The sequence below is a fragment of the Corythoichthys intestinalis genome, chromosome 3 (assembly GCF_030265065.1).
Source record: "Corythoichthys intestinalis isolate RoL2023-P3 chromosome 3, ASM3026506v1, whole genome shotgun sequence".
NCBI classification, from domain to species: domain Eukaryota; kingdom Metazoa; phylum Chordata; class Actinopteri; order Syngnathiformes; family Syngnathidae; genus Corythoichthys; species Corythoichthys intestinalis.
This window is the reverse complement of record NC_080397.1, coordinates 58,320,668-58,343,111: the sequence shown is the minus strand read 5'-3', so window position 1 is coordinate 58,343,111 and position 22,444 is coordinate 58,320,668. Positions and strand designations below refer to the sequence as shown.

The 22,444-nt window shown below is 37.9% G+C and overlaps 1 protein-coding gene across 2 annotated transcripts in view; it reads right to left on the bottom strand.

Annotated features, from left to right (window-relative positions):
* Window positions 1–22,444, bottom strand: part of LOC130913180 (coronin-1C-A-like) — a 75,590-nt gene that overhangs the window by 37,709 nt on the left and 15,437 nt on the right. The window contains exons 1-2 of one of the 2 annotated variants that reach the window (XM_057831562.1): window positions 22,047–22,202; window positions 8,096–8,292 (exon numbers count right to left, since the gene is read on the bottom strand). In XM_057831562.1, the coding sequence (XP_057687545.1) occupies window positions 8,096–8,290 (195 nt within the window). In that variant the 5' untranslated portion in view covers window positions 8,291–8,292; window positions 22,047–22,202. Of the gene's footprint in view, window positions 1–8,095; window positions 8,293–22,046; window positions 22,203–22,444 lie in introns of those variants that run through there. The other variant, XM_057831561.1, reaches the window with a different exon arrangement.

Below are 22,444 nucleotides of genomic sequence, written 5' to 3'. Positions count from 1 at the left end.
GGAATTGAATTGGGAGCAAAAAAAAGCAATCGGATCGGGAAATATCGGGATCGGCCGATACTCAAACTAAAACGATCGGGAGTTAAAAAACATGATCGGACCAACCCTACCTGATGTCCTTACACAGCTCTTTGGTCTTGGCCATTGTGGAGAGATTGGAGTTTGTTTGTTTGAGCATGTGAACAGGTGTCTTTTATACAGGTAACAAGTTCAAACAGGTGCAGTTATTTCCAGTAATGAGTGGAGAACAGGAGGGGTTCTTAAAAAAGTACTAAGAGCCGAAATATTTCCTAGTTGGTAATGTATCAAATACTTATTTCATGCAGTTAAATACAAATTTATTATTTAAAAATTATTCACGGCCGACGTGCAGCCAAGCTTAACATTGAAGACAGGCCACAACAGTGTACCCTCATTTGTTTCGTTGAAATACGTCAATGTTTTGGGCACTCTGGTGCGCTTTTCCCGCTTGAATACCAAGCGTTCGAAGTTAAAAAAAATCCCGAAATCCCCCTCCTAAAAATGTTGTCCTCGGATCTACACAATTCACGTAGGTCACCCTTTTTGACTTCAAAACAGCCAATTTCGCCGAAAGGTGAGACATTTTCGTGCCTAAATTTATAAAAAATATTTGAGATTTCCTACCCTTGCTGTCTAATTGTGAAGTAACTTACTTTATAGAGCTGTTTTTACAGCAATATTACAGTAGCATAATTACATGTCATATTAAGGCATTTTTGACTAATAAAGCAGTCATATTTAGTATAACATATGTACATGATTAATTTTAGGTACAACATCTAACTTCAGTCCAGTTCTGTCACCTCAGCCTCTCATATATTTTGGCCTACCACTGAATGCATGTGTGAACTGACACTAAATGGAGCAGCCAATAGGAGACAGAGAGGAAATGCTCCTGGAAGGCTGTCAGGCAAGGAGCAGCTTTGACCATATATGGTAAATTCTGCAGTCAGCAAGACTGGGCGGCATAAGTGGCAAAGGCAGAAACAACTGAGCGGCAAAGCAATCTTTAGCAACATCAGCTGATTAACACATGAGAAGATGCCTATTTTTACGTTTAAGTTTGCATGTGCAAATTTGTGCATTTTCTGCACTGTATATGCATGCAAATATAAGTTATTTTGCAAAATATAATGTGCATTGGCGCAAATACGTTTTCAAGGCAATATACTGTAAACACACTATCAACTGGAGATGGGAATCTTTGGGCACCTAACGATTCGATTACAATTCAGAGACTCCCGATTCAATTATAAATCAATTATTGATGCCCCCCTCCCCCCATTTTTTAAAATGTTTTGTATATTTGTTCCAAAATTGTTCAAAAATCCTCTCAGGCTAAATAAACCAAACTACTATTTTAGAATCAAGTTACCGGTTAAAAACAGTAAATAAAATACTCAAGTCCCCATTCTGTATCAGCAGCTTTAAACTACATTCAATTAATTTAATGTTGTGAATCAACCGTTAAAGTTGTTAAAATTGCAACCGTTATTCCATAATTTCCCTCATGTCTACTTTCGACATGTGAAAGCTTTAAAACTGTTTCATCATTTAAAGATAGATTCAAGTCAAGATTTTGCCGATTTAGGGGTATTTTAGATAAAAAGTAATTAGGTTCTCTACAACAGAGCCTTATAGAGAAGTCTACTGCTTTAAGATGGCGCCTGTTTACTAACGCGGGAAAGTCTGTCATTTCACATCTAGTCTATATATGTGATATCTACCTAAGCCGTACGTTGCCGTATGTTTGTAGCAACTAACAACTGTACGCTTTTTGTAGCAGCTGACGGCTGCAGTCAGGTATCATTGTTTTTTTTACCTAGCGGCATTAGCTGCACATGATATTTACTCTCGGTCCGTTCCTCATTGCGTCTCGAAGACAGCGCTGACTGCGTTTTATTTCCGCTTTACCTGGTATAATTTAATATTCGGAATTTGGATGTTTGTGAATCGTTCTCGAATCTTCCACGGCCGAATCGCGACTAATCTAAGAATCGGAAATTTTGCACGCCTCTACCATCAACATTGTTAAAAAAATAAAAGGAAGTACAACATTGTAGATCTGAATAAATGAAATATTTGAATTAAATACTTCATTCTTTCCATAGTTTAATGTGCCGGCAACAAAATCAGACAAAAAATATCCTTTAAAATGAAATGTATCAACCCATAGAGGTCCGGATTATTAGTTATACAGATTCAAAATTAAAGTGGAAAAACACTACATGTGGATCAAATTTATGTAATGTCCTTTAAAGAAGTCAAAATGAGGCTCAGTAGTGTGTGTGTGTCCTCCGTGTGCCAATTTTCAGCTGTTTTACAAGCATTTTATTTGTTACTGCAGTCCCTGTAATCTGTAACAAGGTGTATTATTTTTCATTTCTATTTGACTCACACAGCATTACTCTTACAAATGGATATTAGAAAGTTATTTGACCACAGCAAGGATAATTCAGCAAGGAGAAATGAGAGAGGTAAGCTAGGTAACCCACTTAGGCAACATAAACCAATTATTAAATCCCAACCAATCAGTTGAGAAACACTGATTAATTGCATTACAGTTATATTAGTGCTGCAACGATTAATCGATTAACTCGAGTAATTCCATTAGAAAAAAAGCTTTGAGTCAAATTTTACCGCTTCGAGTAGTCATTTGTTGTAATGATTTGTTTTGAAAGTGTTTGCATTTAATTTTATTGATTTGAGTGGCTACACTGCCCTCTAGCGGCAACAGTGAATATGACATAACTCATTTAACATGGCGGAATCCAGTTGCTTCCTGTTAAGACTAGACTTTCATTTTCTTGAGAGTAGGGCTGCAGCTATCGATTATTTTAGTAGTCGTTTAATCGATGAACTAGTTCGAATAATCGAGTAATCGGATAAGGAATATAAAAAAATTAAAATACCTGACCTGAGCCTCAAACGGCATAAAAAAAAAATAGATAAATGAGGATACATGTGCAACAAAAGAACAATTGACTAACTTACATAGCAAAAGTCTTCTAGTTTAAATGTTATAAAATTTGACAATACTCTTAACAAATAGTTTAAACACATATTCCCACAAAAAATGGCTAAATATACCTTCAAACTCAATTACGAATGCATTAAGAAAATATTAGCTCAGACAAAAACTTAGCTTATGTTGGTCTTCACAGGGAGCAGCTGGATTCAGCCCTGTGAAATGAGGCAGACTAGAGGGCTGTATCCACCCAAATCCATAAAACTAAATGCAAACCATTACAACGCCACTTTAATTAAACGAATACTCGAGGCAGCAAAATTTAATTCAAATATTTTTTTTCGAATCGAATACTCGAGTTTATCGATTAATTGTTGCAGCACTAGTTGAGACCAACATAAGGTGTTTGTGTAAGGTGTTTATAGGTATATTTAGCCGTTTTTTTGTGGGAATGTGTGTTTGAACAATTTTTTAAAAACATTGTTAAAAAAAAATCCTAGCACTTAAATGCATTTAAGCTAGTTTTGTGATACAAGTTAGCTAATTGTTCTATTTTTGTACTTAGATCTTCATGTATTTATTTTTTATACCGTTTGAGGTTAAGCCTAGCTATTTTAATTTATTTTTAAATGACAGTGCAATCCTGCATAGTTGGAAGAAACACTCGGGAATTTTATTTTGAATTCGCATTTAATGCTCTGGCATTTTTAGCTGTGTTCTATCAGGACAAAAACTATATGCAGAGCAATGCTGAGTCACGGTGGTTTCCTGCAGCCACTCCATCCAAGTAAGTCACACAGGATAAAAGCCTAATTGGTTTAAGATATATAATAAAAACTCAAAGCTAATGTTTTCTTACCCTCTAATATGTTTTGTTTTAAATCTAAGCAATCAATGCATTTTGCAAACTGTTATTATGTATTCCACTTACAACAAAGCGGCACAATTGCATGTGGCTTTACCATAATGGGGGTTAGGCGTATAATCACACTTCGCCTCCCCCTTCTAAAGTGCAGTCAAGACAAAGGGTCATGCTCTGAGAATGTAAAGGACAAAAGCCTTGTGCAACTGGTTCCACAAAGAAAGACAGGGCAATGCTGAACAAGCATATGGGCGTGCCAGACAGATGCGCCATCAGATTAGAGATGTGAGTTGAGTGGGCTGTGTTTCCTTGCAAGGAAATATAAACATTAAAATTTAAGCCCAAACTGATTTGGGTGCACAACTGTCTTTGAACCTGGCAAGAGTACAGAAACAGAAAATGGCTGGGAGTGAATAAGTTAACAAATGGTTCAGACACATATTTTTACAAAAAAAGGGCTAAGTATACTTTTAAACTGAATCACGAATGCATATAAAAAAACATTAGCTCAAACAAAAACTTATGTTGGTCTTAACACAGAGCAGCTGGATTCAGCCATGTGAAATGAGTCAGTCTAGAGGGCAGTGTAGCCACCAAAATCAATAAAACACTTTCAAAATAAACCATTGTGACACCACTTTAATTAGACGAATACTCGAAGCAGCAAAGTTTAATTCGAATCTCTTTTACTAATCAAATACTCAAGTTAATCGATTAATCGTTTCAGCACGAGTGCCGAAGTAGTTTTGAAGGCTTCACTGCCTTGTTTGCTAGCTTTTGGCCACATATTGTGCAGAGTGGACTTGGCGCCTGAGAGTCACCTGTTGCGACAAACCCATATTTTATAGGTGGGAATCTTTATGAGTATTGTCTGTTAAAAGACATTTTCGGTTTCCTCGAGGTTGTAGGCTCCTTAGGTGGCCTTTTCCCTACTAAAAATGCTGTCCAAATTTGTTTGTCAGTCATCTTCGCTAGCGTGTGGGCTTATTATTTACGGGAACAAATCTGATGCGCCTACGACATGCGTCATTATCAAGGACAAGGGCACATAAATGCTAAATGCTAGCTCCAATGGATTTCTATGAAAACATCCTATCCTGTTTTATTTAGAGTAGACAGGCAGATTGGTGTGTCAAGATGCACAGGCCAGAATCCGGTCGTTATTAAATTATATATTATTTATGTGCGGCCCAGTAGCAAATATGCCACGGACCAGTACCAGTCCCCGGCCCGGTGGTTGGAGACCAATGCCGCATAGTATAATAATTTCAATGTTTAAGGCTATTAGTCGTCCTAGTGTAGACGTAGCCTATGTTTCCTGCAATTGGCTAGCTAGAGTGTTTCACCAAAAAATCGGCAAAGATGGGCTACTGTTCCCTCATAATGAGGATAGGCAGTATACCGTATTTTTCGGACTACAAGTCGCTCCTGAGTATAAGACGATCCAGCCATAAAATGCCCAACGAAGAGGGAAAAAAACATATACAAGTCGCACCGGAGTATAAGTCGAATTTTTGGGGGAAATTTACTTGATAAAATCCAACACATAGAACAGACATGTCATCTTGAAAGGCAATTTGATATAAAAATACAATAGAGAACAACATCCTAAATAAATGTACAGTGTACAGTGCATGAACAACGAAATGTGAATATACTGTCCTACGCTACGGCCTGTCCTGGCTATACAGCGAACTCCCAAAAGACAATGCTGGACGTCCGTATAATTCGCTGAATCAATTTGGTCTTCGATAGAAAACAGGTTCGCATCAACGTAAATAAATGATAATTAGGTACTATTAGTAATAAGTAACAGGTTAGCATGCGTTCGCTATCATTAGCACATCGTTCAAACAACCACACAACTGGCTCTAAGTGTCCGATCGCGGGTGGAAAACACACAACAACAACAGAAAAGATGATACATGCAGGCGTTGCCTCTGTAGAGATGATTTAAAAGCATAAACAATGAAAGTAGGTTCGCATCCGTCTATTCTCTCTAGCTAACTCGCCCACTCACTCACTCAGAGCTACGTAGCTGTCCGTATTCTTCTGGCGTGTCACGTAAACAAGTGCGAGTGCGCCCTCACGTGGGCGTGAAAGCGCCACAAACTAAATGCATCCATTTCAAGATAAAAAAGTCAATAATACAATTGAACATACACTGCCAAAGGCAGAACGCGAACGTGGCCATAGCTATAAAGAGTTATTCAGATAACTATAGCATAAGAACATGCTAACAACTTTACAAAACCATCAGTGTCACTGCAAAACACCAAAATAACATGTGAAATTATATCATAATGTGTTAATAATTCCACACATAAGACGCTCCTGAGTATAAGTCGCACCCCCAGCCAAAATATGAAAAAAACCCGCGACTTATAGTCCGAAAAATACGGTAAAATATGAATTGATGATGTCTGAGAAATCACAATGCTTTCAGCTGCAGAAATCAGAAAAGTTCTTGTATTGGTTTCAGCTGCCAACCAGCAAGTCAGATTTAAAAAATAAAAAAAAAATAAAAAAATTTAAAAAAGATGTACCAATAATAGATTCGAACCATGGTCCTCTGGATGGTCTAATTTTGAAACATTCGAAAGATTTCAACTTCAGTAATAAATACTTGTAATTTATTTGTTTTGCTTTATATAATTGTCATTTGTAATAGTACCAGCAGTATTTATTAAGGATTTAGTGTGGATTTTTGGGCTGTGGAATGAATGAATGGAATTATAATGTATTTTTATGGGAAAATCCTGCTTGCAATACGACCATTTCGACTTACAAACAATGTACTGGAAGGAATTAACCTATCATTATCTTATTCTCTACGTATGTAGATATACCATTGTAGTTAAACACCACAGTTTAAAGAGTCAAATATTTAATTTTTGCTATCAGGCAAAGTATTCAGTGGAAAATGAATTATTTATTTTTCCCCAACGCAAGGAAATTGTTACACATTTTTTATTTCACAATAAAACATGACTTAGGCCCCACACTATTTTAGCACTTTTGTCAGCAAGCAGAAACAGCTCACTCTAATAGAAAAGAAGGCAGGAGGAGTTGAAAACCGGTTTAGCTGAGCTCAGAACAAGATCTGCAATGAATGAGGTGTTGAAATGCATTAGAGAAGAATGTTTTTTTTAAATTTCTTTAAGCGATACGTCGACGAATGATCTCACTATCGATGGAAATATATCGCTTCAGCACAATTTCTTGCAAAATACCACTAAGACTAATAAGCATTTTTGTCCAAAAGGCTAAGGCAAAATTTAAAAGGGCTGCCAAAAACACCACTGTTGTGGGTAAAGCGCTAATACGAATTGTGTCAATGACTCATTTATTTTCTTTAAACAAACTGAAAGACAAACTTGAATAAGGGGGCAGACTGAATCAGTTTTCTTTAGCCAACATTTGTTCATAAATACGATCCAAATCCAACTTCAAAGCACACTCTCTTGTATGACAATTTACAGTTTGAATAGGGAGTTTTTGTTGAAAAGACAACTGTTGTATGAATTGGTTTATGTATGTGTGTGGTTTCTTTATAAAAAGATATGAGACAATTTTACTATCTAACAATAACTGAAGTTCTAATATGCTTCTCCAAAACACAAAACAATCGGATGCTTGAGACACTGATTACTATAATCGCTAACTAGCTTAGCACTAAGTAGTGTTCCAAGTGGTAATGTCTCATCAACAAAGAATACAAACAATACAATTTGCTGAAGGAGGCACACTAGATCTAACAGAACAAAAGAGCATCTAATTCTCGAGTCTCGACACATCCTAATCATTAATTCAGCATAGCAATCTGAGTACAGCAGTGAACTCTCTCTCTCTCTCGTCCTAATTAGTTGCCGCAATTAAACACAAACAAGGAACGGGACTGTTCATAGCTGCCGGCAAAAATCGATGATCAAAATCCTTGACAACTAATTTTTTAATCAATTTAATCGTTTACTTGTTGCAGCATTATATGCCCTAGTTTGATTATTAGAAAAAGTATTTTGCTATGAATATGCACTAACCAAATACAAAACTGTCTTTTCATCCGAAAACTACCACCGTCATCTGATCCACATGAGGCATGTCACAACACTAAATGGGTGTACTAAACGAAATAAAATAGGAAATTAACTAACCTCCCATTCGAATTTAAGGGTGAGTGAATTATAAAAAGTTATGCGGCAAAGAAAAACTCGCAATGTAAATATAGTGTGAATTCAGCTTACCTTGTGAAGAGGAAGAACTAGGAAAGCGCCGCCACCACTCGCTTCAATAATTATGGCAACAAACTTGGGGTTAACGGTACAGAATGAGCTATCCCACGTGACCCTTGACACCCGGATATCGTCGTAACACTGATCATTTTTCACCGCCTGGCCAAAGACGTGCCGGAATTTGCTCTTCCGTACGACTCCTTTCATATCTGTAAGAAAAAAGATCGTGTTAGTTGAAGAATTCAGACACTTGTTTAAATTTAAAATGCACATATACAAACTATAATATGAGCAATGGATATTGTAAAGAGACCCGAAAGGGATATTGACAGAAATAAAATAAATCTAACCAATCTGGTGCGGACCAGATAGACAAACTATCTGGTAAACATTAGCATTATACAGCATTTAAGCTCGCGGACCTTTACAATGCAAATAAGCCAATTGTTTTCAACATGAGCATTATATAGTACTTAAGATAGCTGATGTTTGCTATGCAAGTTCGGCAATTGTTGTAAACATTAGCATTATATAGCATTTAAGCTAGAGGTCTTTTGCTATGCAAGTTAGCCAATTGCAACAATTCAAATATTGGCTTAAATGCTATATAATGCTAATGTTTTCACCAGATAGTTTCTGGTGCGTATTTGAAACAATCTGGTGCGTACCAGATTGCTTAAATCTATTTTTTATTTATGTCGATGTCTCTTTAGGGGCTCTGTAAAATTGAAATATTAGTGTTTTAAAAAAAAAAAAAAAAAAATCATATCCAGATGTAAATGCAACAAACAAGGGTTAATTTAATTGGTCGATGACTTAGCATGTATAAAAGGCTTCTTGTGGTTACAAAAGCTGCCCAGTTGTAAACTACAAATTTGTATTACCGTATTGGCCCGAATATAAGATGACCCTGATTATAAGACGACCCCCTCTTTTTCAAGACTCAAGTTTGAAAAAAAGACTTTTTGAACACCAAATTAATTTTTATACAGAAAATATTTACAGTACATCCGAAACAAATGATTATAACAATATATTTGAGAGAAAAAGCATGTTATTCAATTCAAAATCATTTAAATCTTAATATCTGAACATTTAAATATATATTAATATCTAACTAAAATGCAATCACATTCGTAAATGAATGGCTTCTGGTTTTTGAAAAACAATCTATTGTGATAAAACAACAAAATTGCAATAACTGCATTAACCATCAAAGTGAGGTCTAACTGTAGTCTTGAAACAAATCTGAATATGGAAAAACATTGCAATAAAATGATGCAAAGTGGTTAAACTTGAGAGTAGCTGAGATCTGTCATGGTAGAACATCGCTTTAATGATATCTGGTGCCATCTAGCGTCGTGAATGGGTATAACGTCTGGACCGCGAATACAAGACGAACCCCACTTTTTCAGTCTTATTTCAATGCAAAAAACACCGTCTTATATTCGGGCCAATACAATACTTTAGTCTTGCCAGCCAAAGTGCAAGTGCACTTTGGGTTCTGCTCTGTTCCAGAAAAAAAAATGGAGCTCGAAATGATAACAATTTTTGATAGATGGACAGTTTAAACAAAACAAAAACAAAACAAAACAAATTATAAAAAATAATAATAATAAGACGAGCAAAAAGGATTTTGATCAGTCATCTCTGTGAGCAACTGTGGCCGCCGCTGACTGACAGTAGGACACCGGAAGGACCCTCCAGTAGGTTTAAGGCAGGCTAAAGGAAGCTTCAGGCTTGCCTGTTTAGTAAATATTGTAAGATTCTTTTTTTATCTTGCATAAGAGAATATGCAATGTTACTTTAGCCTTTCAAAGTGTTGACTGAGTGATCCTTAAACTCTAAATGTAACTGGTAGCGTTAGCATAGCATTAGTTTAGCATGATGAGCATCCTGTTAAACCCTCAATCTTACTTGTTTACATCTTGTTGTGACGTGGTGGGTTTAATTATTTGAAAATAATGTACTGTTCTTGTTGAGTGTGTATAATCATTTAAAAAGTGCTGAGTTTGTTGGTTTGGTAGCACTACACTGAATTAATTTAAGTCTCAGATCAAAAATCAAATAAAAAAAATCAAAAAAATAAATCAAAATTATCAAAAATCTGAAGCTGTTGAAGCATTTTTAATTGCTATGATTATGGCATGTAAGCTTTGATTTCAGCAGCAGTGTGTTTTTGATTAGATGCTTTCTGGAAGTTTACCTAACAGTTCACCAATGCTAGCATAGCTAGTCAGACTCCACGATGCAGCTATTCTCTAAACTGACTCCGCCTTTTTGTATTTGTTTGACAGAAGGCAATTCATTGTGCTGAAAAACGACGTCATGAAATAAAAAGGCCATTGTGGAAAAAGACATGATGAAATTAAAAAAAAATACTTTGGGAAAAAAATCTACATATATACACACATATATATATATATATATATATATATATATATACACACATAATTTACAATTTAAGGTCCTCATTACACAATTTGAGTTATTTATCAAAATGGCATTTGTTTGAAAATCTCGTTTTTATTTTTTTTTGTAATTTAGACCCTTAGGGGGTTCTATAGGAATGCGGCCGATAAAAGAAGTGACATGTCCAAGGGACAAGAAAGAGAGGAAAAATTAAAAACAAACACATCCCACCCGAAAAAAACATGTCCCACCCGGATCACAGAAACGGAGGGCCAACTCAAGTAGCCCGAAGCTCGAGAGAGCTTATTTAACATCAAAAACGGATATTTCAAGTTTTTTTTTGTTTTTGTTTTTTGAAGACCACCATCCGACCACCATCCTGTTCTGATATGTTTCCTCCACGTTACATCTTGTTCCCCTGTTGTTGTCATGTTTCTTCATCTTAGTTTTTGTTACAAAAATTTAATCGCCAGAGTTGTTTTGGAAGAGGTAATCTAATCCGTAATCAGTGTTGGAACAGGATCTATTCGTGCGTGTGCTGTGCAATGTTGAGATGATCTGAAATACATATGTATATATGTATACGTATGATGTAAATGACTCAAAAGAGTCAAGAATCTGAATTGGACAAGATGTCAAGAGTCAAGAATCTGCATACAAGGTGGTGATGCTGGAACTTTATTTGGTGCTGTTCCAGTGAGATTTACAAAGATGACCGCCTGAAGAAGACGTCGAAATTCCCTCAGCCCTTGATGATATGGGGCTGCATGTCAGGCAAAGGCACTGGGGAGATGGCTGCGGTTAAATCTTCAATAAATGCAGTTTACATTGAAATTTTAGACCGCTTTCTTATCCCTTCAATTGAAAATGTCATTTTCCAAGATGACAATGCATCATGCGACAGAGCTAAAAGTGTGAAATCATTCCTTGGCGAAAGATTCATCCAGTCAATGTCATGGCCTGCAAATAGCCCAGATCTCAACCCTATTGAAAAGCTGTGGTGGAAATAGGTAAAAAAAAAAGGTCCAGAGCAAGCCTCCGACCAGCAAGGATGATCTGGCAACTGCAATCAAAGAGAGTTGGCACCAAATTGATGAAGAATACTCATCAAGTCCATGCCTCAGAGACTGCAAACTGTCATAAAAGCCAGAGGTGGTGCTACTAAATACTAAAGATGTGTTTTGTTTAGAGCTGAAACGAATACTCGAGTAACTCGAGTTTAAAAACTCTTAATTCTGGTAGAAAATACACTTGCTTCCAATAATCGGTTTAGATTTGCTGCTGTAATCTCAATTTATGGGGAAGACAGCGAGTTATCCAATACAATAATGTGCATAAAATAAAACAAATCCAAAACATTTTAAAATTTTATATCATCTGCCTCATTTTTCTTTGCATTTTGTATCTGGTTTTTCATCTAAAAAGCCTTACAGTCATGTGGAGGTCTGTAAACAATCACCTAATGCCCCGCTAAAAATAAGGTATGCGAGAGATCACCCTTTCCAAGATTAGCAGCTTGCATTTTTTATGTTTCTGACAACATCTGATCCACGCTTGAGCCCAGTTTGTAGCTATATAGGTAGTCCCCGGGTTACGAACGAGTTCTGTCGGACCCAATAAGTACCCCAAAATAACTCCCCAATAAGTCCAAAAGTATTGTATTTTGTTTAATGATGGAGGATACACTGCCCTCTGGTGGCGGCATTGGGTCTGGCTGGACTGTCACATTGTATGACTCAGATGTCTGACATGGTTTGGCCCACATAAGGTTGTAAGTTGTTTCAGCTAATATATGTTTGCGTATGCATTTTAAGTTTACAGCTACAGTTTGTGGAGTTACGTGTGAGCAATATGCTATGAGTACTGTAAATACGTTAGCATTCGTAGTATTTAAGATAGCAATAAGCCGACTAGAGCGCTCACCCGGCGCGGGGGGGGGCTGTGGGGGCACAACCTGCCGGTCCAGTGGCATTGTCGGTGGACAAGGAGAATTGTCAGCCACAAAATGCAAGCCACCTCCGTATTAAAATCAGGGCTGCAGCTATCGATTATTTTAGTAGTCAATTAATCGATAAACCATTAGTTCGAATAATCGAGTAATCGGATAACATGAAAAATTAAATTAACTGAGCTTAGCCGAAAACGGTATTAAAAAAAATAAGTAAATGAGGATCTATGTACAACAAAAGAACAATTACCTAACTTACATCGCAAAAGTCCGCTAGTTCAAATGCTATAAAATGCTAAAACTTTTTTTACAATGCTCTTAACAAATGGTTCAGACACATATTCCCACAAAAATAGGCTAAATATACCGATTAAATAAATTACGAATGCATTAAAAAAAAAAAAATCCTCAAACAGAATTTTGCTTATGTTGGTCTTAACAGGGAGCACCTGGATTCAGCCATGTAGACAGCAGTGTATCCACCGTAATCAATAAAACTAAATGCAAGCACTTTCAAAATAACCCATTACAATGTCACCTTAATTAAACGAATACTCAAATCAGCAAAATTTAATTCGAATATTTTTTTTCTAATCGAATACTCGAGTTAATCGAGTAATCGTTGCAGCTCTAATTAGAATGTGTGCCATTATCACAGTATTTGACAGAATACAAAACACAATGTTTACTAACTTCCTCGTAAGTCCAATGGTCCCACAGTTGTTGCACATTTGTTTTGGCCGATCTCGGGAAAAACGGAAACTTTCTGAAACCCAAAAAGGCTCACACACCTTTCCCTGGTGCAGCTACAAAAGCCTGCAGCCCTTTGGCTGGCGTGATGCGAAAAATAAACGAATGAATCTGCAAAATCAGTTGAATCCGCAGTCCATCTGCATGTTATAAAGCAACTCTGTATTGTGAGATGCTGACCCGGGGGACGTCACATTCACATTTGTCCTAAACCAGAGACTGGAGCCATAAGTCACTCATTTTCATGGCGCGGGATTCAAAAATTGAATCTATAAAACGATCGCTTCCACACACATCCAAGCGGTCCATTTCATTTAGGACCATAAAACACCGAATGAAATATGAAATAAACATGCTTTTTGGCATCATACGCACTTTAAAGTGATCCTCTAACTTAAATACATGTAGGCTCTAATAAACCACAATTGCTCTCTTGTACTAAAATATGTTATTACAAACACATAAAATGTTAAATCAATGGCAATATTTTATAATATTTAGTCCATATTTTGACCGTTAGTTGGCGCCATGGTTTGCGGGCTCGCAGTGATGACGTCATTGGTATCTTTCGTGTTCAACAATTGCTTATTGCTGCCTAAACTCGCGAAGTAAAATGCCGCGATGTGCTGCTTTTGGATGCAATTTCCAGTCAAATAGAAACAAGGGGAGTAAAGTGAGTGGTCAAGGTGGAATTATTATTTTTAGTGAATAAATGTGCATAAGTGGAAGCTTCTCCCCATTTTTGGTCTCTGTATGCACGTATCCTACCCACCACGTGTTACAACTGGAGCCCGAACATTTTTCCTGGATCCTCAGTCAAGTAAGGGATCCGTCTATTTTCTGGATTCGACAGTCCCATCGCGTCTGCAATAATGGTTCTGGATCTGTCCATTTTTTTAATTTGTCGGTCCCACAGCGGCTTTTTGGATCCGTCTATTTTGTGGAATCGACGGCCTGATCGCGGCTGCGATATTTCCATGGGATCGGTCTAATTCCTGGATCTTCGAGTGAGTAAAAAACGCGGATTTGGATTAGTATTGCTATCTTTTTTGTTGACTATTCTTCATGGGAGTTTTCCCCAAATCATACTAAATAATTAAAGCACTATGGCACGCTACAGTGACGACAGTGACTCTGACGTGGACCTCACAACAATGTTGGAGTTCGTTAGGGAACGCATGTTTGCTTACTGCTGAGGTCCCGAGTGAAGAGTGGTCAAGGTGGAAATATTTTTTTGTGAATAAATGTGCATAAGTGGAAGCTTCTCCCCTTTCTGGTACTTTTATACACGTATCCTAGCTATCACGCCTTACAATGTACAAGACCTGGATTACACAAGGTGTGCTCTTTGGCCTGTACCGTATGTAAAGCACACGACAGCTCTGGATGCTAACAATCTACATAATTATATTGAGATAAGTTTGAAAACGCAATATGCTTACCTTGAATATCTGCAAATAAAACAGCATAAACACTTGCTCCCAACCGGACTTCCCAACAGGACTCTTTCGCATCACCAGTTTTGCCCAACTTTTGTCTTATCAGGTATTTGCTGCACGCATTTTTCCCTGAAGCTCGTCTTGTGAACGACTAACAGTGTTGTCCTGCACTTCACTTTTCAGATCTGGTTCAAATAGGAAGGGTAGAACTGACGACATGTTGGGAAAGCTAACGAGTGACGCGCTGGAATTTCGGCAACGGGACCGGTGACGTCATGCACTGCGACGTAACAAGAATGGCGACCTATCGCTTCAAATAATTTTACAAACTTTATTAAAACAAAAACATTAAGAGGGGTTTTAATATCAAATTATTATAACTCATATAAACATTTATCTTTTAAGAATTACTTGTCTTAAAAATAGAGGATCCCTTTAACGTAAAGTAAAATAAGTTATAAATTAAATGCACTCTTTAGCCATACCCACCCACTTCATCTTTTTCTCATCCTAGGCGTATTAGCACCAAAGCTTAAAACTTCTTATCCGACTTAAAGGCTAAGATTTAGGAAAGTCCACTTTAAATTTATATCCTAACGAAATACTCACACCAAGAAGCAGGATTGCAAATAGGCCTATCCTATTGGAAGGTCAAGCATCACGGAACGCACTAGCTGCGTTTCCATTTCTATGGTGTATAAAGGTAAAAACTAATTGTTTCTATTGTGTTCTTTTAATATATTTTAATATTGTAACATCTGGAAAAGCTCATGAACCCATTAAAACCTTTTTGTGATATACAGGTAGTTATTTCGACTTTACGACGCTGCAGTCTCAGCCACCATTTAGTTTCCAGTCGTTTTTATTTTTTAACTTAATAATGTTAACTTTTGTTTTGAGTTGCATGCTTTTATTTTGGCGCAGGTTGCACTTCCGCACGCGATTAAGAGCGCATATACGCACAAAGAAGAACGTATTTGCGCAAATGAGGTATAGCGCACGTGCACACACGAAGAAGCGAGCTGGAAGCCTGCGCTCACATTTGTTGCTTGTGAGCAACTGTTTATTATTACTTTGTACTGTTTATTATGAGCAGTGTTGGGCAAGTTACTTTAAAAAAGTTATTAATCATAGTTACTCACTACTTCTTACAAAAAGTAACTGAGTTAGTAACTGAATTCGATAGTAAAAGTAACTAGTTACCAGGGAAAGTAACTATTTCCGTTACTTTATAAATAAGTTGTTGAATGTCAAAGAATTTGAAATTTTATGAGCAGTATTCGAGTCAGTTGAATAGAGAAGAACAGACAGGTAGTTGTGTTATAGAACCTTGTAATATTTATTGCACCTCACCAGCAACAGATTTATCTTACACTTGAAGTGCGACAAAAATAAACAGATTTGAATTGCTTACCACAGATGTCGACAAAAGTTTTCCCCCAAGACATAAATGACACTTTACATGCACGTTCTTTCCTTTAATTTCGACCAACTTGAAATAGTGTTTATACCTCAAACTCGTAAAGGACACATTTTCATCTGAATGCTCTGCCATCATATCCCTCTGCATCTGTTTTGCGTGTGTTTGCCGGACGCGCTGTTCCGGCTTGTGTGTGAAAACACCGGCTCTGAAGTACGTGCGCTATTAGGCTCGAGCGTTTACGTCACAGAATGGGGGATCCCGTGAGATTTGACAACAACGCACCCATATTGGAAGTATGTCTGGCTCGCGGGACATTAAACTTTAACTTGCCAGTTCGGAAAAGAGACAAACTGGTTACTAAGGCGAAGAACAGATATGTGTTTAACTTAAGGATGTGAACAATGTTGACCCTTACGAGCAAGCCGAAGACAAATGGAGTAAAGATGTCGACGGGCTTCCACAATTACGTGAAATGGACATTCTGCTGTATTTATTGTTTGGTATATGTTACTAAACTCATCAGTGATTCCAAAATTACAAATCGCTACGAACAGTTTTGCTGCGGATGGGTGCAGGACCTGCAAAGGTAGGCTATGTGTGTTTACTATTTTCATTGCCATGAACCTGAATGCACCCAAAGTCTTGGATGAGAAATAAACAGAGCAGAGTAGATTCGCTACGGCTGGTAGTTACTTCAATTTATTCAAAGTAACGCACCGCTTTTGACCGTCAGTAACGGTAACGGCATTGTAACGGCGGAAAAAATAGTTAGATTACCCAGTTACTGAAAAAATAACGCCGTTATGTAACGTTATTCCCAACACTGATTATGATTAACATGGTGCGAGTTTATGTGATCGTTTTTGATGATGTGCGGACGCTAACTGAAAGATGCTAATCGTTTGTGTGGATTGCTATAGACCCTACTCACCAACGTCACAAAATGACGTGTCGCTGTATCCGGCCGCCATATTGTCCGTATTTTTTAGACCTATTCTCATTGTTTTCTATTAGTCGTGCAAGTTATAGAGCAATTCATGGAAGCCCCGGTGTTATCTGACGCTGTAAACTCATTGGATGCATTGCATAAAAGGCGTTATGTGGAAAAGCTTCAGTCTATCCATTCGCCAGATCCATATTTGATACCTAAATCGATGTTTTTCGACCCGCTGTCTTCGCCGTCTTTGCCTGACATCTGCTACCCTGATATTTACAACTATCTTGTCCACACAAAATCAGCCTATTCTCACGAAAGTTTGAAAAACTTTAAGAGCTTGGAGGCTTATAAATACTTTGTTGCTGGTTGGGTGAAACAGGTCCTCGTCCACGAAAATTCGGCAGGAATCCATCTTGTGCTCGGGAAGGTGAGTTACGAAATTTTCAATTCAAAATCTTTTGTTCTTGCTAACATCCACTGTCAAGTCTAATGTATTTCATGTCATTTGTCAATGGAGCTAGGGCTTTTAATGTTCATATGGTTTAGCGATAGCACTCTCACTACATACATATATAATATGTAATAAATATGAAGTGCGATAGCACTACTCCAGATTGTCCCTAGTTGAATTAATTTTTTGGCTTTTTACCTCAATAGTTAAATTGTAAATTAATTGTATGACAACTGTCTTATTATCCCCTTATAATTATATATTTTCAGGTAGTTCATTCACAACGTCTGAGTGTATGTTGTCGGCGATTAGCCTCGCAATGATCTTAATTGTGGTTGTCAGCCCAAAACCCTCTAAATATATATCAAATGCATCTTACCAGATATAAAATGACGACTACATAATCTGTGGTGATCGTTTGGTGCCCAGTTTTCTCGTCAAATTGCAGCAGTCCATCTCGCTCTCCTCTCCGGGTCTCTCGGAATACGGTAAAACTTCAAGTCTCTCCGTCTATCTTCTCTGTTTTTGCAACCGACCGCCACACACGACTTCACCATTTTGATTATTAATGTTAACGAGCAGAAAAACACGCCATAATAGGAGGAATTTACGAAGCGCTAATGCATTGACATGACGAGTAGACGGACAACATGGCGCGGGGGCGTGGCTGTGACGTCACGTGAGTAGGGTCTATTGCTGTATCAGCAGCTAGTTATAAATGCAAATTTGAATTACTGTTATTAAAAATTGAACTGCCTTAATATCATTTTTATTTGAGTTTCAATCTGTAAGTGTTGACGTCATGAGCAGCTGAATAAAGTCAGCAAACAACACGGACGCCTGACATCGTCATTTCGGAGCTTAGCTCGCTGTCTAGCTCGGACTTAACTCCAATCTCTTGGCCTGGGCAGTACAATGACTTATAATTAGGGGTGGGAACCTCTTAGTACCTCACAATACGATACGATTTGCGATACAAAGCTCACGATAACGATGATCTGACGATATGGCGATACAACGATTATCGATACATTGGTCGGGAAAATCATTCTAGGATATTCTACAAACAACTAATAAACAGAAAAAACAAGCTTCTGCTGAAAACTGGATTTTATCACTAGTAGACGTCCAATCCGTTTGAAGTGGGAGGGAACGTCTATGTCCGTCAGTGGTAGCCAATTCCAGGCAATGAGGTAATTTTGGCCCATTTAAGGTCATTTATCTGTTAATTTTCAGTTACTTCCTGTTGATTTTGGGGTATTATATGGGTCACTTCCTGTTTATTTTGAGTTACAGAACAGGAAGTGACCTGGGAATCGCCCAAATGAATAGGCAGTGACTCAAACTCAACTGGACATCACCTGTAAATGCCCTAAAATGAACAACAAGTGACCTGTAAATGCCCTAAAAATCGGACAGAATGAGTGTGAGTGCTCTGATTTTAGGACTGCAGCTATCGATTATTTTAGTAGTCGATTAATCGATGTACTATTTAGTTTGAATAATCGAGTAATCGGATAATAAACACAAAAATTTAAAATACCGGAGCTGAGCCTCAAACGGTATAAAAAAAATAATGAGGATCTATGTACAACAAAAAAACAGTTGGCTAACTTACAACTTACTAACTTAGCAAAAGTCCGCTAGCTTAAATGCTATGAAACGTCATCGATGACGTAAATCTGTCGACGAGCAAAACATCCCGTCGACGGTTAATCAAGGGTTAAAAAAATCTAGGCGTGGAAAGTTCAGAATGTCGGACGCTCTGTATGCAAGCGGGGAAAGCAGCACAAAGCCAAAAAAGCGCACAAGAGTGTCCAAAACATTGACTTATTTCAAAGAAACAAAGGAAGGTACTCTTTTGTCCTGTCTCTTCAATGCCAAGCTTGGCTGCACGTCGACCGTGAATAAACACCTAAAGCGCCGTCACCCAGTTTGTAAGTCCATCTAACCAACTAACGACATGTTTTATTGAAGTTGCTAAGCCTGTCACGATATGCAATGAGTCCATTTATCGCACGGCAAATAAAAATGAGGCCGGTAATTTTCACGGCTGCCTTTTATCGCTGCGCACGTGTGTGCGTGCATGCGTGCTGATGGCATATGAGACTCCAGTTCCTTTCTCTTATCAACACGCTGTAGAATTAAAGTTCAGACATACAAAATAAGAAAACACATCTATATTAAACACTGTAACGTTAGCACTGCTACACTGAGGTGAATGGGGGGAAAAAAGGCAACTTACTTTAGCCTGCTATAAAACATTGGCAGTCGTCTCGTGACAGCAAACTTGCGGTTAAAAGGTGACACTTCAAACATGAAAAATCGCTGGTTAACAGCATTTGCAAACGAAAAAAAAAATCTATTACTGACACTACATGCAATTACAAAAAGTGCATTTTTTGCGGAGTGTAAAGCTGAAGTTAGCGGTTTAGCGAACGTACATCCGGTGAACATTTCAAAATAAAAGCATGTCATATTCTTCATATAAATAGTGATTTATGGAGTTAATCCCACATACATCAAAATTCAGATTCTACACTAAGAATACCTTTAAAATGACACCCTTTATGAAAAATCTGATTGGCAATGAATAATTATTATAATTAATTATTATAATACTATTATTTATAGTACTATACTAAAATATTAATGCTAGGTGTTTTTTTTTTTTAAGAATTGTTTTGAATCATGTTGGAAAGGCGAAGTCAGTGTTCTGAATCTGTTTACATTCCATTCTTTTGCACCGGTTAATTCTATCAGCATTTGAACTCGTTGTTTATTTTTTGATTTATTATTGTTATTTACGTGTTTATTTGTACTTAAATAAATAATTTACGTGTTCCAATATGTTGTTGTGAATTGATAAGCGTCAACAAAAATTTCATTGCTAAATTACTAAAAAAAAAAAAATTTTTAATTTGTAATTATTAGATTAGTCGACTAATCGTAAAAATAGACGGCTGACTAATCGGGAGAAAATTAGTCGTTTGGGACAGCCCTACTATGAAATGCTAACGTTTTTTTTTTGTTTTTTTAAACAATGCTTTTACGAAATGGTTCAGACCAAAGGCGTCGCGTCCCATTAGGCAATTGCCTAGGGCCCCCAGCCAGCATGGGCCCCCAGAGGGCCAACAGATAAGGCACACGCAGCTTTACTGCACTGTCGCAGCGACAAGTGTAGGGTGTGTTTCAATACCATGGAATCATTTGGAAGATTATCTAATGATTCTGTTATCAATCCCAATCAGCACTAACCATGTCACGTATATTAAACATGTTTAAGAAAGTCCAATCAGCTATTAATACCACATGATTGTTTAAAGAGTGACTCACCAAGTACTCTCTGGAAAGTCCTTGTAGAGTTGGTTTACGTTGATTTTCACAGGCCACCTCATTATTCATATGACTACTTAAAGAAATGGTGATTTTTTTTTTCTCCAAAAAAGTCTATTAATGTGTCTATGGTATTCCTCGTCGAATACTCTATAAGAAAAATATAACATATATGCATCTAAAATAATCCTAAACGATTTTATTAGCAATTTTAATACTCCTTGTTGCAAGGTTCCTTGGATATGCGTACGTTCCCATAGCAACCAGTCCTGTTATTGTCCAACGTCTGAATAATGCAATGGGGGGGCACTTTGAGTGTCCTAAAAAGTGCTCTATGAGAGTGAGGCGTTACTAGACTTTTATTAAATATGCTATTGCTCCAAGTCCAACTGTCCCCCTTACTTGCACACGCTCGACGGGCCCCATGTTGCTTGTTGCCTGGGGCCCCCGGGGACCCTTGCTACGCCTCTGGTTCAGACACACATATTCCCACAAAAAATGGCTAAATATACCTATAAACTAAATTATGGGTGCATTAAAAAACAACATTAGCTCAAAAAAAAACTTTGCTTATGTTGGTCTTAGCAGGGAGCAGATGGATTCAGCCATGTGAAATGAGTTCGACTAGGGTTAGGGGTTATTTTGAGTTTTCGAAAATAAGCCCCCTACAAATCGGCCCAGGTTCCCGTGTCATGTCAATAGGTTATGAAGTCGATGATAGATCAATCAATTACTTCGAAAGCCGATAGCTGCAGCCCTACTATTTACAGTGTCGACAGAGTTGGGGGGGCACGAAACGTTTACGTCTTCCTAGGGAGGGGGGCGTAACAGAAAATAATTGAGAAGCACTGATCTATAGTAACTCGTGAATGTCCCAATAACAGGAGTCAAATTTTTAACACTTCTTCCAGAGAAGTCAAGCGAGTGAAGGAAGGTTGCCAGGGGCCAGGGCGCGGCTTCCCTGCCTACCTTCCTATTCCTCAGTCTCTGTGACTCTATCGTAGATAAGTTTTTACTGCCGCGTTAAGGTTTCCACCCCCGCCCAGCTGAATGTCCTACATCCGCATTTCATGTTCATCTCACATAAGAACGAACTGAGGGCCTTTATTTTCTTCAATGGGCGACTATTTCCTTTCTACTGACAGTCCGTCGCCGGCTAATGTTAGCTTCAAACAGTGTACAATCTGCCTAACGCGTGTACTTTTTTGAGAACAAGAGTAGATAAAAAACTACAATGTATAAAATAAAACAATGATACATGGCCTACCTTCAGAGATGAAAGTTCAACTATTCCCGGAAAAGAGAGTGATTAAAAACGGCGTTTCCCAAAGATTCCACCCTGTGACTGAGAGGTCGAGACAAGTTGCTTTCGCGTCTGTGCGCTTTCCCTGCTCAGGATTTAGTCCCGCCTCCGACTAGGCTTGGCGGTCGCTGAGTGGCGCGGAGGAGTTGATTGACATTTCGGCTACACAATCGGCGCCAGTTCTGCGATAACGTGACTTTTGGGAGGAAGCGTCGGCTTTTCGTTTCTTCCTTGCAAGGCAGAAGGCGCACAATCAACAGCGGTTTAGGACCCCGCGAGTCGCGACCACTAAGGGGCCTCCCAAGAACAATTACCAGTCAGACTAGTGACGGGATCTGTCGTTCACTTGAGTAAACGAATCC